Source organism: Panthera onca, chromosome E1 (assembly GCF_046562875.1).
Source record: "Panthera onca isolate mPanOnc1 chromosome E1, mPanOnc1 haplotype 2, whole genome shotgun sequence".
NCBI lineage: Eukaryota > Metazoa > Chordata > Mammalia > Carnivora > Felidae > Panthera > Panthera onca.
The window spans coordinates 45,483,505-45,498,235 of record NC_138352.1 but is presented as its reverse complement, the minus strand read 5'-3'; the positions used below and the strand labels follow the sequence as shown (position 1 = coordinate 45,498,235).

The 14,731-nt window shown below is 48.1% G+C and overlaps 1 protein-coding gene and 1 long non-coding RNA gene across 2 annotated transcripts in view; one reads left to right on the top strand and one right to left on the bottom strand.

The window, feature by feature from the left end:
* Positions 1–1,197: 1,197 nt before the first annotated feature.
* Positions 1,198–14,731, top strand: part of LPO (lactoperoxidase) — a 28,065-nt gene continuing 14,531 nt past the window's right edge. The window contains exons 1-6 of the mRNA XM_060646521.3: positions 1,198–1,693; positions 6,910–6,984; positions 7,850–7,937; positions 12,135–12,295; positions 13,928–14,045; positions 14,394–14,523. Coding sequence (XP_060502504.3) covers positions 6,912–6,984; positions 7,850–7,937; positions 12,135–12,295; positions 13,928–14,045; positions 14,394–14,523 — 570 coding nt within the window. The 5' untranslated portion in view covers positions 1,198–1,693; positions 6,910–6,911. The remainder of the gene's footprint in view (positions 1,694–6,909; positions 6,985–7,849; positions 7,938–12,134; positions 12,296–13,927; positions 14,046–14,393; positions 14,524–14,731) is intronic.
* On the bottom strand, positions 12,281–13,979 carry LOC132687909 (uncharacterized). The gene is made up of 4 exons (XR_013552017.2): positions 13,807–13,979; positions 13,681–13,730; positions 13,455–13,520; positions 12,281–13,370 (listed from the first exon to the last, which is right to left on the bottom strand). It is a non-coding gene; the product is annotated as an uncharacterized LOC132687909 (long non-coding RNA).

The following is a 14,731-nucleotide window of genomic DNA, read 5'->3' as shown; positions in this document are numbered from 1 at the left end:
CAGACACTGCCCCATCCTTGCCCATTACAAAAAGGTCAGACCTAGGACATATCACATCTTATTATAACATGATCAAGACCCAAGAATAGTCAGACCTGCCTTTTGCTGTTACCCTGACTCCAGCAGTTCACTATATATTGCACATGGGAAAGTGGTGTTATCTCATAGATCTTCTAGAAGGAAATTCCATCTTGAAATCAATTGAAACCAACTAGGTCAGATTCATCTAGTGATGTAGCTCTGTTAACCCATAAAGCATGAAACCCAGAGGTGAGAGCCTGGAGAAGCATGTTCCAAAGTTCAAGGAATGGTCACACAAAGAAAAACAATGCTTGGCTGAGGAACAGAAATGTCTTTCAAAGAAAACAAGAGCCTAAAGTCCCTCACACCCCTTTCCTGGACGGCTGCCTTTTTCTGGGATGCCCAGCTCATTTGCCTGGGCAAATCACAAGAGAAGCAGCTTTTAACTACCTTCCATAAGCTGAAGAAAAGGGATATCACTTTTTGGAAGGTAAACCCAGGGGTTTGGTACATGGTTGTTGAATTTCTGACAGTCTCTCAGAGTATTTTCAACCCAAGGCATAATTTCATGAAGAGCATATGGGTTTTTTTTTTTTATTATTTTTAAAAGTGTTTATTTTTGAGAGAGAGAGAGAGAGAAAGTGGGGGAGGGTCAGGGGGGCGCAGAGGATCTGAAGCAGACTCTGTGCTGACAGCAGAGAGCCCAATGCAAGGCTCAAACTCACAAACTGTGAGATTGTGACCTGAGCCGAAGTCAAACGCTTAACCGACTGAACCACTTGGGCACCCAAGAACTTATGTTTTTATCTGTCTGTCTGTAAAATACATTTCAATGAAATTTCATTTTCCTGAAATTTCAGGAAACTTCCTGTTTCCTTCCTTTGTGGAGTTAACTTGAAATTTCAAAGTCATTGAGGTAAGGGTGGTATATTACATATAAGTTCCCAGATATTGGTGTTTTTTAATGGCCATCCTATAGAAGGCATGAAGTTACAGACTCCTAGTAATCATTTAAACTATCAATTTTCTAACTAGAGAATGTGATATACCAAAAGGTGAAATGACTTTCCCAGAGCCATATAAATGACAGAAATGGGGACTTAACCTACCACCCTGACAAGTTCAGGGTTCTTGTGACCTCTCTGGTGGCCAAAAGAAGGGGCAGTATTCACAGAAAAAAAAAAAGTCAGTTTTTTTTTATTGCTTTAAATCCAGGACAAATCTATCTCCTTCTACAAAGAATCAGGTGAAAGGTAAGGGAGGGATCAAAAGGCAGTAAATAAATGAGTGGAGAAGAGGGCCATTCAATTGTTCCCAATTTAAGAGTTTTTCAGATGCCATAAAGGGCTTAAGAGGGACAAGCGTGCTCAGAATTTGGAGTTTTGCCTTCCACAACTACAGCAGGACCATGTATTTAACCTTGAAAATGGGAAGAAGAGGTTCTGTTTCCACCCAATCAGTGATATTGCATCAACCAATCCCTGCAGTTTCCTCATGCATCTGCCTGGAGTCACAGGGTGTTTCCTGCTGAACCTCCAAGCCACCTCAGTCCCTCAAAATCTCCCTTCTTGGCCTTTCCCAGAAATAAATTCTTGGTGGAAGCTATAAAACACCAGTTCTTCCTAGCAGAATAACTCCACTGGCTGCCACCAGAGGCCCAGGCACTTGGCAGGTAAGACTCATTAATTTTAATCTTTCATGATTTCTGCAAAGTTGATGATGAAATTTCCTAAAGGCTTCTCAGAAAGCTTGGTACTGCATTTGGACTTGTCTTCAGTGGGCATTTTCTGGTGCCAGATTTGGCTGCCACAATGGCAGATCATTCCTGTTTGGTGTAAGGAGAATGTGATTAAATCCATGTGGGGCAAGGCAGATTTTCCAAGTCTGAAAACAGTCACAGAATCATAAACTCTTAGGGCTGGAAGGTACCATAAGACCTCTCATCCACCATTTTTAGGAACTGAGGCCCAAGAGATAACACACAGAGTTGGGGATAAATAATAACAGAATGATGCTCCAAGTGGTGTTCTTAAGATTGCTATCATGTAACCTCTAAACTAGAGTGAAAATTTACAGTGTTTTAAGAGTTTCCTAAGATAGGGCTCTCAGATCTTTATCTTGTTTCCAGCATCTTATGCCTGGTATTTATAGCATATCTGAACATCTAGTTAGCCCTGAATGCCTAGTCCCATATGTCTTCAATGCTCTTGTGGACACCTGAATCTCAATCAGATATATGAATTGCAGCAATATGAGATGGCCTTCATTTTGGAAGAATGGAGTGGTTGAATCATATTGTGTTTTATGTGATTGGGTGTCCCAAACCCTGTGGCTGAAGTAGGGGATTGTTTCTTCTAAGAAGATCTTGATAGGGGCATCTGGCTGGCTCAGTTGGTAGAGTGTGCAACTCTTGATCTCAGGGTTGAGTTCAAGCCCCACATAGGTCATGAAGCCTAGTATAAAAAAATTTTTTTAACTAAAAAAATAAGAGATCTTGATAAGAACTTTCTCCTCTTGACCATTTTCCTCTTGATCCTGGAATTACTCAAAAGATCAAATAGAACCTTTTCGGGGGTGACGGCGTGTTTGTTAGTTTTCCTATGGCTCATCCTACCACCCTCAACAGAGCTCTTGCCACTCATGGAAAAGAATCCCACTGATTCCTTCCCTTCTCAGGCTTTCCTGAAGCCCCTCTTGGTGACTTCTCAGCAAGTTTGAGAGCCAGACTCTGGAAGGCCTTGGTGCTCAGAGTGTGGACTGCAGACCAGCAGAAGCAGGAGCATCTCCTGGGAGCCTGTTGGAAATATAGGCTCTCAGGCCCTTCTGTTTCCTTCTGAGTTAGAATTTGCATTCAATCAGGTCCCCAGGTGATTAGTAGGCACATTAAGGTGTGGGCTAAGGGACTGTCACCATCATGACTCTCTGTACCTTCCAGATGCTGAACTTCTCTGCCCTTGGAGTTTCATTTATTCAGCATGAACCCAACACATATTATGTACCAACACTAGGCTTGGGCATGGGAAAAAACAAAAATAAGATATAGCCCTTGAGGAGCTCATGGTCTGATAGGGGAAACAGACACGAAAACAGTGATATGTGATATGAGTGGAGTCCAACGGGAGGACAGAAAAATGAATGACCTAACTTTGCGTGGAGAAATCTGCTACACTTCACAGAGAAAGCAAAATTTGGCCTGGCTGTTGAAGAATGAATAGTTCATCAGGCAGAGAGAGCACTGCATAAGAGGATGTGAATAGAGGCAAGGAATTGTGGACCAGCCCTGCCATTAGAGGGGCAGAGGCTATGACTCTGTCTCAGGATATTGCTTCATGTCCCAGAGAAGGCCCCAGGCTTTGCTGCAAACCAAAGGGCTTGGGAAATAATTTCTGCACTGAGCATGATGATAAGAATGTGGATAAATATCCAAACATCACAGAAGCCTCTTGGTGACCTCTTACACCTGAAGCCCTATGTCTTCCACCCTCCACCCTGCTTGGCTCTGGCTGCAGACAGTGTCCCTTCAGGATCTTTTAGCATACCTTTTTTTCCAGCGCAGTGGCATAACCTTTCATTTGCCTGGCTCTGCTTTCTGTCCCACATCCTTCCTTCACACACACCAGGGAAGTTGGCCAAGACATGGAAAATAATTTGGCTTTGGCCTTGAGGTCTCTCCCTGCCTTCCAAGTGAGAGGAGTATGAGGGGGAAGGGGGTCCAAGGAAGGGAGAAGAGAAATGAGCATGGAAGTTGATTTTCCTGTTTAGATTTCTCAACTGTCATGTCTTCAACTACGATATTTCTCTTCCTCTATCTCAGATGATGTCTTTTTTCATAGACTAACCTTTTACTTTTGTTTTTAATTTATTACAAAATACATTAGTCATTGAAAGAGCAGTATAATGAATACTTGTGTGCCCATCAGCCCTCTTTAAAAATCAATGATATGGTTGTTGCTAGGGGAAGAAGGAAAAGGGAGTTGGTCTTTAGTGGGTATAGATTTTTAGTTTTGCAAGATGAAATAGTTCTAGAGATCTGCTGTACAACAATATGAATATACTTGTCACTACTATGTACTGTATGGTTAAAAATGGTTTAAAACAGGGGCGCCTGGGTGGCGCAGTCGGTTAAGCGTCCGACTTCAGCCAGGTCACGATCTCGCGGTCCGTGAGTTCGAGCCCCGCGTCAGGCTCTGGGCTGACAGCTCGGAGCCTGGAGCCTCTTTCCGATTCTGTGTCTCCCTCTCTCTCTGCCCCTCCCCCGTTCATGCTCTGTCTCTCTCTGTCCCAAAAATAAATAAAAAAAAAACGTTGAAAAAAAAAAAAATTTAAAAAATGGTTTAAAACAGGGGTGCGTGGGTGGCTCAGTTGGTTAAGTGTCCTACTCTTTTTTTTAATGTATTTTGTAATGAATAAATAAATAGTAAATAAATAAATCCTATTTATTTTTGAGGAAGAGAGAGAGACAAAGCGTGTGCAAAGGAGGAGCAGAGAGAGAGAGAGACACAGAATCTGAAGCTGTCAGCACAGAGCCTGATGTGGGGCTCGAACTTCTGAGCCAGAAGATTATGACCTGAGCAGATGTTAGCCAACTGAGCCACCCATAATTGTCCTATTCTTAATTTTGGCTCAGGTCATGATCTCATGTTTCTTGAGTTCAAGCCCCCAAGTTGGGGCTGTCAGTGCAGAGCCTGCTTGGGATTCTCTCTCTCCCTCTCTTTCTGCCCCTCCCCCGCTCTCTCTGCCCCTCCCCTGCTCTCCCTGTCCCTCCCCTGTTCTCTCTGTCTCTCAAAATAAATAGATAAAAACTTTTAAAAAATGGTTAAGATAACAAATATTATACTATATGTTTTTACCAGAATTAAACACACACACACACACACACACACATATATATATATATATATATATATATATATATATATATATATATATATATATATCAGTGATACATTTTACTCCAAACCCATCATGCGCTTTATATGCCTGAAAGGGCAGATTTCTGGCTGGCTCAATGTTCTCCTCGAATTACAAAGAGGAAGACTATGGTTCTACTCGGGATCATAGAAGTGTAAGAACAAGATCCCATCGAGGGTTAAGCCATTTGAGAACTCCTCTTGGAAATAAATGGAAGTGCCCAGGAGAATCTTGGCCAGAGAGGTACTTATTCATACCTTGCCTTTTTTTCTAGAGTTAGCTTACAAAAAGTACACTCAACAAGATAAAAATTGTCAGAGGAATCATAAAAGGACAGAGGGAAAGACTGGGGAAGTGTGGCGGAGACCAAAATTACCTGGTCCAGATATAGTCCTCTTCTGGACTGGCCGAATTCAAGGGGAGAGTATCTAAGAGGGTGTCCATAAGACCACCTAGGTGGCCTCTCAGGCAAAGCTCCAGAACCACAATTTCTCTTAGGAAGCTTCAAGTAGATATGGAGGGAGCAGCCAATCTGAGATGTTCTCCCTGGTGTGTTTCTGGAATCCAACCAGTGAATGCACACTGAGGGAAGAACCCATGCCCACCTGTGAAATCTGAGGGACCTGTCGAGAACATGATAGAAACAAATGATCATTCCATCTCATGCCGTGGGTGCTTCCTGGGGCTGGAGCCAGAATCTCCTCAAAACATATTTTGGTTCAGGGGGCGCCTGGGTGGCTCAGTCGGTTGAGCGTCCGACTTCGGCTCAGGTCATGATCTCGCAGTCTGTGAGTTCGAGCCCCACGTCGGGCTCTGTGCTGACAGCTCAGAGCCTGGAGCCTGTTTCGGATTCTGTGTCTCCCTCTGTCTCTGACCCTCCCCCGTTCATACTCTGTCAATCCCTGTCTCAAAAATAAATAAACATTAAAAAAAATTTTTTTAAAAACCCATATTTTGGTTCAGGGGCACCTGGATAGCTCAGTCAATTAAGCATCCAATTCTTGATTTCAGCTCAGATCATGATCTCACAGTTGGTGAGTTCGAGCCCCACATCAGGCTCTGCGCTGACCGTGCAAAGTCGGCTTGGGATTCTGTCTCCTTGTCTCTCTCTGCTGCTCCCCTGCTCCTATGTTCACTCTCTCTCTCAAAATAAATAAATAAACATTTTTTTTTAAATTTTGGTTCTATACCACCAAATCTCATGAACACTCTACCCCCCAAAGCCCCTCATCAGCCAACAAAGCTGCAGGTATTTTTGTCTGATGATTTACATTCAGGGTTAAAGCTCACAATGAAGGGGTTAATCTAAGATCTGGAATCTCTCCAGGCAGCCTGGGGCACAGCTGTGGGCCCAGGGGAGCCCTGAGCTTTGTCACAACTTTCATTCATGTGCTCCCATCAAATTGGCTCTTTGAGGAAGGGTAGAAGCCCTTGCTGGTTTCTGAAGGGAGGAGCTGAGTGCGTGCTTCTCAGGCATGCTCCCCGGATGCAATACATCCCCAGGGGAAGGAAGGAGGGGAACTCCAAAGACCTGTTCCAGGTTTGGTAACAGCATTTCTCACACTTGTGACAAGACAGGTACAGGATCTCAGGTCACAGGCTATCAGGGCAGAATCAGACATCCTGTATCACTTGGCCCTCACTTGCCAGGACAGGGGCCCAGAGACGTTAAGTAACCTGCCCAATGTCACAGAGCTAGTTGTAGCAAATGCAGAACTTTAACTCCAGATCTCCTGACCCTGAAGCCTGAGTTCTTTCCCTTCCAGCCCTGCTTCTTTCCATGTCTCCCAATAGCAGGCATGGGTCTGCACAGATGATTGATGCTAACTTAAGTTATTGTAGCTTCCCCACCTCTACTCCAATATTAGGGCATCTGCTGTTCCCTGGGCTTTTTATGCTTTACCATCCCTTTCTGTGACTCCGTCCCTCCCATGGGGGCTCTACAAGGCTCATATCTGATCCTGGGTCTCGTTTCAGCAATGCAAGCCCTCCATCTCTCAGTCCTCTTAGCTTTCCTGACTTTGCTTCAGGCGGCAGCATTGGCCACAAATGGTAAGTGTCTCCATATTGAATTCGTGGGGCTGCTGTGACAAAGGATCACAACTGGGTGGCTGAAGACAACAGAAATGTATTCTACAGTTCAGGAGGCTAGAAGTCCAAGGTCAAGGTGTCAGCAGGGTCCTAAAGTCTCTAGAAGGGAATCCTTCCTTGCCTCTTCCTAGCTTCTGGTGGCTCCAGCAATTCTTGGTACTCCTTGGCTTATAGCTACATCAGTTTAATCTCTGCCTCTCTTCACATACTTCTCTGTGTGTATCCTGTGTGTTCTTTTGCTATAAGACCACCAGTCATTGGATCTAGAGCCCACCCTAATCCTATACCTTTATGACCTTATCTGAATTAATTACATCTGCAAAGATCCTATTTCCAAATAGGGTCACATTCTGAGACATGTATTTTGGGGGGACACCATTTAACTCACCACACCCCACCTCCATGCTCCAGACCCCAATACAAGTGAGAACAAGAATTCCTAACGCTCCTTCTCTACCTCAGGGCCCTGGTGATCAGCTAAGTCCTTTGATGGACACTTACGTGTCTACCTCACCAAAACCCAGAAAAATCCCCACAGCCCAGTAGCCCAAGCCAACCTGGATGGTCACACACCTTAATCCCATCCCTGGGTATTCTAGTGGACCTCTGAAGAGCAATTCCGACATCTTATCAAGGATCAGAGAGCATTCTTCCCATTCTATTCTTTTTCTCCTTGAGGATTCTTGTGAATGTTTCCTAATCTCAATCTTCTGCCTGCTTGGATTTGAGGGGTGAGGGTAATGGCTGAGAAAGAGGGAGACAGAAGCAGAGGGTATCTCAAAGGAATGGTGTCAGATACTCTGCTCCTTGTCCCTCCTCCTCCAAGCACGGGCCACCACAACTGCTGCCATCTCTGATGCTGTGAATCAGGTCAAGATCCAAGTCAACAAGGCCTTCCTGGATTCCAGGACCAGGTACGTGAGACACAGACACAGCGTACTCCCCTTGCTAGGCTTCCAGTTAATGACGAGCACATCTAGGCCAGCCCTGACAAGCCAGTGAGAAAGCAATCATCCAGACTGTGCTACCACCACCCCCCAACTCTGAGTGTGTGACAAATAGGAGTCTTAAAATCCTTAGCCTGTAAATTACCTTTAAGAGGATGTTTAATCTAATCCTGGAAGCACTTTCTTCCACATGGCCGGATGTTTCCTTGGGTCATGCATTACAGAGTCTCAGAAAGCCTGTTGGTAGAATTTCTCCATTCATTCAACTAATATTGACTGACATAAGCCCGGTTCCCTAGAAGCAGAACCTGAGACATGGATTCACGGGCAGGTGACTAATTAAGAATTACTCTTGGGAGAGCTGTAAATGAAGTGAGAGGGCAAAGCTGGAAAGGTCAAAGAAGGAAGTTAAGCAAGGATTGGCTCAGTAATCACACAAGGGTACAGGTGTGAGCCGTCAGCAACTACACCCAAAGCAGCTAGGGGGCGCAGCACCCCAATGCCATAAAATGATCCAAGGGCACTTGGAGATCCCACAGCCCACCAGCAGAGTCAGCCACCCTCGAACCACATGTTAGGGGCTGGGATCTTTGAAATAAGCAATGAAGACTGGGTGCCAGCTCTCAGGATGCCCATCAAGCTAGAGGCAGGCATACAGACAAGAATAACCACTGTGTTGAGCAGAAAACAACCTTATTCCTTCCTCTTGCTGTCTCTTTGCACTAGAATTGGGGCTTCCTTCCTCCTTGGCCCTTGAATGACTTTTAAGCAGTTCCATACTGTTTTTTTTACTTTTAGAAGACAAGAGGTACTCCAGCCACTTCTAGTCCCAAGAACAGTATCCTTTCAGGAATTTAAATGTCAGCGTAAGAAGACAAAGCCTAGAGCTTCCTACATCCCTGGGCTCAGAGCTGCTTTATTAGGTTTATAATGAGAAATGGAACACAGTCTGCTAGTTCCTCCTTCCTGGGCTCTTCCCAATCCCCCAACACAGGTTTCTGACTCCTCAGGGTTAAGCTGGGGGTGGGGGGGGCGGTGGAGGAGAGATAGCAAAGGGCAAGGTCTAAGTCACCTCACAACTTAGTGCCCTGAAGGGGTCAGAAGGTCTTCCCCACCTTGGGCACTTGTTGGCTGTCTCAGAGATTCTGCTGCCAGCTCCCTGACCCAGAGAAGTTTCTGGCCAGTAGCTGACAGCTCCAACCTTCAGTACAGAAGCATCTGGCTCACTTTCTCACCTCCCCACACCCTCTTGAGCCAGGTGCCTTTTAAGCAGGCTCCAGAAGACTACAAGCTTCACCCTGCTGCTGGAGGATATACAGATCCCATGCAGTGTGGCCCTGTCTGGCTTACTCTATTAAGTGCGTGGTGCCAGCCTCCACTCCTGTAGGCTCTTTGGGCAGGTATCAGCCACTGGCCATGACTCTAGCCCACCTCTTAAGTCCCTTATCACTAGAATTAAAGCACAGATGAAGCCCCATGGTGGCAGTAGGGAAGTACTTGGTATTTCAGTAACTATCTCCAAACAAAAATTCTCTCTCCCTCCTTAACTTCAATCCTTTTATAGGCCCAAGGTAAGGATACAGTAAAGGCCACAAAATCAGTGTTCATCACCTCCTTTGCAAGCTGTGCACTGACCAGCCATGCTTTGGACTTCATTCGTACTGGTTAGTTCTTGGACTTAGGGGCCTCATGGAGACATAAAGAATCACACATAACCATCTTGTTACACAAACAATCCAATGAAGGAAATAAACAAAGCGATGGTTGCTACTCTAGGCCCAGGGATCAGGGAAGCCTGATGGAGGATGAGAAGCAGCCAGCCATGTAGAGAGCCGGGAGGATAGCATCCCAGGGACTGGGAAGGACAAAGGCAAGGGTGCTGAGGCGGGAAAGAGCTTAGGGTGCTCGGGAAACAGAAAGAAGCCCAATGCTGGTGGAGGTGGTAGACAGGGAGGAGCACACCGTGCAGGTAGGCCAGAGAGGTGGACGCTAAGGGCCATAGAGTCAGAAAGCAGATTAGAGGTTGCTGGTGGAGGAGGGCAGGGGAGGAATTGGAAGAGACTGCTTAATGGGTATAGGGTCTCCTTGGGGGGTGATGAAAATGTTTTGGAACTAGGTACAGGCAGTGATGGCACCACAATAGGAGTGTGTGTGCAATAAGCAGATGGATTCATCCATGTCCCAGGGTAAGCAGAGTGCCATGGTCTGCTTTTGACTCTAAGTGCGCTCCAGCAGCTGTGTGGGGAACAGACAGCAGGGGGTGGAGAGAGACAGGGAGTGGGGCGGGGCCCTGGTCAGGAGGCCGCTACAGCCGTCCAGATGAAGGCGACGGTAACTAGGATGAGGGTGGAGGCCTGGAGATGGGTAAAGACTTCTTCCCAAACCCTGGCTGATCCCACGGAGCCCAGCCCTGAGCAAAGCAGGAGGGATCCCGCATTCAGGCGGGAGAAGCACGCAGAGCCCAGGGCACAGGAGGAAGGAAGGAACGTGCAGAACCTTGCGTGGGACCTTCCAGGTAGAGCCCTGGAAGGCCCAGCAGCGCACCTTGTTTATTGGGTGGGGGACCCTTTGGGCCCTGGCCCATGAGGACGGTGGCGCTGAGGCTAACACATGTGTGTATTCCACGCCAGATACAGCTCAAGGAGCTTTACAGCCCTTCCTCCCCCAAACCGTATGAAATGCTAAATTGAACTACATGAAATAGCTTGTTTTTGAGGTCAAAATGATCAAATAGCATGGCTCAACGAAATGTCGTTATTTCATTTTATGGATAAGGAAGCTGGGTACAGAGAGGTTAAGTAACTTGCCCAAGGGCACATAACTAGTAAGTGGCAGTCACAAGTCAAACCAGCCAATGTTCAAATCTTGCTTCCTAAGCCCCAACTCCAGGTGAGTGCGGGCCCACAGAACTTTCCGTGATGGTTTTCTGTGTCGGGGCCATCCAATACAGGAGCCAGTAACTACGTGTGGCCGTTGAGCACTTACTGGCTAGTACCAGTGAGGAACTGAATTTAATTTAATTTTAATGAAGTTCCATTTAAATAGCCACTTGTGGCTGGAAGTTACCATACTGGACAGTGTAGCCCTCCTGGCCACTGGGCCACGCAGTCTCTTGCAACAGCAGCAAAAAGACAGTCTGGCTTACTGTCTTGGGTCTTTTTAATTGAGGTTGGGGGAGGCTGGTCGGGGGTAGGCCTGCCAAATAGAGCGCAATCATCCCAGTCATCCTTGTCCCTGTCCCACCTGCCCAGGAAGTCCCTCAGACTGAGACACCATGCCCCCTCACCCTGGAAATAGGTAAGAACCTAACCTATAGATCAGGCCAGCTGTTGCAGCCAGCGAACTGTACCCCAAAAGCAGAGCTGTCTTTTGTGAGAAGCTGAGCAACTTCCAATGTTTCAGAGTCTCAGAGCCATAGATATCATCTCACGGAACCCTTCCTCCCACATGTGTGGAGACTGAGGCACGGGGAAGGGGTGGTGGATTCTCATGGAGGCACTTTTCTAACACCACCTTGCACTCAGTCATCTCTGTGTTTGTCCCAAACTTCTTAGTAGCAGGGATTCGGGCTTCTCCCTTTACACATGGGAAATTAAGAATAAAAAGGCTGAACATCTTGCCCCAAAAATGGTCAGCAAGAGGCTGGATGCTACAGCCCACATCGAAGCAAACTCCACGCTAACTCCAGGGCTAGCTGCAGTTAAGGATGTTTCCATGGGAAGAACTGAAGGCCCCTAGGCTTGTTATCTCTAGAATTCTCTTGTTATTTCTAAACTCCTACATGACAGGAGTTCCTCAGTCTGAGTCAGGACATCCTGGGCTTAGGTGTTTTTAAGTTTCTCTAATTAATTCTGACCCAGCCAGCACAGCTACAACCCTCTGATTCTAATTCAGGAAGCGCTCACCTCCATCTGCCTGCCCTTTCTCAGAACCAGACCCAACAAAGCTTAAAGACACACTGTAGCTTCCTCCTCCCAGAAGAGATTTTCCAGAGGCATCAGAAAGGAAATGAGAAAGATTCTGAGAGCACGGGAGTGCTTGTCTCCTGCCCGCGCTGCCGCCACCCCCTGTGGCTCCTCCCCATACACACATCCCTTCACACCCCTTCTAAAGCTTCAGAGCTGGAGGGCCCAGTCTTGACTCTCCTATCGCTCTCCATTGTAGGCTAAAGGCCGCCATGAGCTCAGAGGCACCCACCACTCGACAGCTCTCGGAGTACCTCAAGCATGCCAAAGGCCAGGCACGCACAGCCATCCGCAACGGGCAGGTGTGGGAGGAATCCTTAAAGAGACTGAGGCAGAAAGTGGCCTTGACCAATGCCACAGGTACAGAAAACCCACTGACCCTCTGATGGCGGGAAGGGGCCATGACCCTGCAGGAGAGAACAGGAGTCACCAAAAGCTGTATCCCCTATTAGGAGCACCTCCTTGGCTCTCCCTGCTCAGGTTCGTGGGCTTGCAGAGCAAGGAGGGGCTGAGGGGACAGCTGTGCCAGTATGGTTTTGTTTTATTTTGTTTTGTTTTGTTTGCAGAGAAAGGAACTCAAGCCCAGCAAGGTCACACTGCCAACTCCAAATAAGGGGACATTCATGCTCTTTGTGTAATGCCATCTGTAAAGCCTCTGTCCAGAGGAAGTACTAAAGTCAACAAACATGGGCTCCCTGTCCCAAACCAGTGTCACCACTACTCTGCTTTATGTCTCCATAAAGGAGACATGTAAGCCACCTGTACCAGGGGGATTTACTGGGATTATGTCACAGGAGATGAGATTTCCATCTTGTCTTGCATAATATGGAGCTGAAACAATGACGTGACGGATTGATTGTGATCTCCAACCCGTCCACTCCCACCCCTACCAAATGTCACAGCTTCTGGAGGGTCAGGGAGGAAGGGGCTTGGTCCCAACCAGAGGAAGGGGCTGCAAGTTCTTCCTGGGAAAACAGCAGGTCCAGGAAGATAGCAGGCTTAGGACTTGAGCAAATTCCAAAGTTCCAAAAGAAGGAAACTGGGATGAGGTAGGGAGAAATAAGGATCACTTTAGACTCTGAGACTCAAAAGGTACAGAGGGTTGAACCCCTGCCCCTGCCAACCTTCACAGATGGTCCCCTGAAGAAGCCCCCATAGAGCAAGATTCCCTTGCTTCTCTTTCATGCAGGCACCAGGATGGATCACAGACTGCTTTAGGAGGTTAGCAGTTCTCTCCTTTCTGTGCCAGCACGGGAGCCTCTGCTGCGTAAAGCCCCACTATGTTACTCCTCCCAGGACCACAGCGCCCCTCACTTAAAAATTACCTGTCCCGGGGCACCTGGGTGGCTTCGTCGGTTGAGCATCTGACTTTGGCTCAGGTCATGATCTCGTGGTTCGTGAGTTCGAGCCCCACATCGGGCTCGCTGCTGTCAGCCTGTCAGCACAGAGCCACCTCTTCAGATCCTCTGCCCCTCCCCCACTTGCCCTCTCTCAATAATAAACAGTTTTTAAAAATTACCTGTATCTTCCCAACATCTTCCTTATCTAGGTTCCTGCTTGCTTGGTACTTTAGATGTCAGTGAAGCTTTAGAAGAAGAAAAGCAGTCTTATCAGACTAACTCCTACTAACATGTGCTTAACCTCTCAGGGGTATTTTCGTTCTAAAAGAAAGATCTGTTGATTCGAATGCCCTGATTAAAAAAAAAAAAAATCACTAACAATGCTAGCACTTTCACAGTTACTACCTGTGTGGCCTTGGGCAAGTCCCTTGAGCGCTGTGGCCTCAGTTTCTCATCTGTAAAATGGGACTTAAACCTCTTACCTCAATGAGTTGTCAGGATTAAACAAGAAACCACCTGAGAAATGCTTACCTAAAACAGACAAATGCATTCCCAGAAAAGGAAGTTCCCCTCTGCTTTCGGTTTCCTGCCTCCCCGCCGTGCCTCAGAATGGAGAAAGAACTCAGCCCCTCTGGCGTCCCTTCTGTTTCAGAACCTGGCCTTGACTTGACTGCACTGTCTTGGGAGGTGGGCTGTGGTGCCCCCGTTCCTGTGGTGAAATGTGACAAGGACAATCCTTACCGAACCATTACAGGAGATTGTAACAACAGGTGAGGGGGCACGGGCAGTTGTCCGGGGCGGCCCAGCTAGGGGCTTTGCCGCTTGGCCATTCCCGGCAGAACCCCCGCTGCCTCCCCCTCCCGGGCCTGCGGCCCACCGGAACCCGTTCATATTGGAACCTTCCCGAGCTTCCCCGTCTTCCAAAGGGGCCGCCGTAGTGCCGCGCCTTCAGAGCGGACGCAGTTCAGCGACCCCCCTCCCCGACTGAGAGGCACCTCCCCCGCACCCCCTTTCCCTCGGGCGGAGTCCCGCCCCTTCCCTACGGGTCCCCCAGGGCTTTGGAGAAGCGGAGCCCGGAGCGCGGGCCGAGGCTGAGGGCGCGTCTTGCTCGATTTCAGGAGGAACCCCGCTCTGGGCGCCGCCAACAGGGCGCTGGCGCGCTGGCTGCCCGCCGAGTACGAGGACGGGCTCTCCCTGCCCTTCGGGTGGACGCCGGGGAGGACGCGGAACGGCTTCCCGCTCCCGCCGGTGAGGGCGGGCCCGGGGTGCGCGCGAGCCCCGAGCGGGAGGGTGCAGGGGGAGAGCCCAGAGAGGACGGGAAGCGCCCCCAAACGCGCACGGAACGGAAGAAGAAATAGGTGGGAGGGCGGAGGTGCGAGGTGGGGCCCGCAGCCGGGGAGAGGTGGAGACTTGGACGGGCTCGGGCCGTGCTCCCCTAAGTGCCACTAGAGGGCAG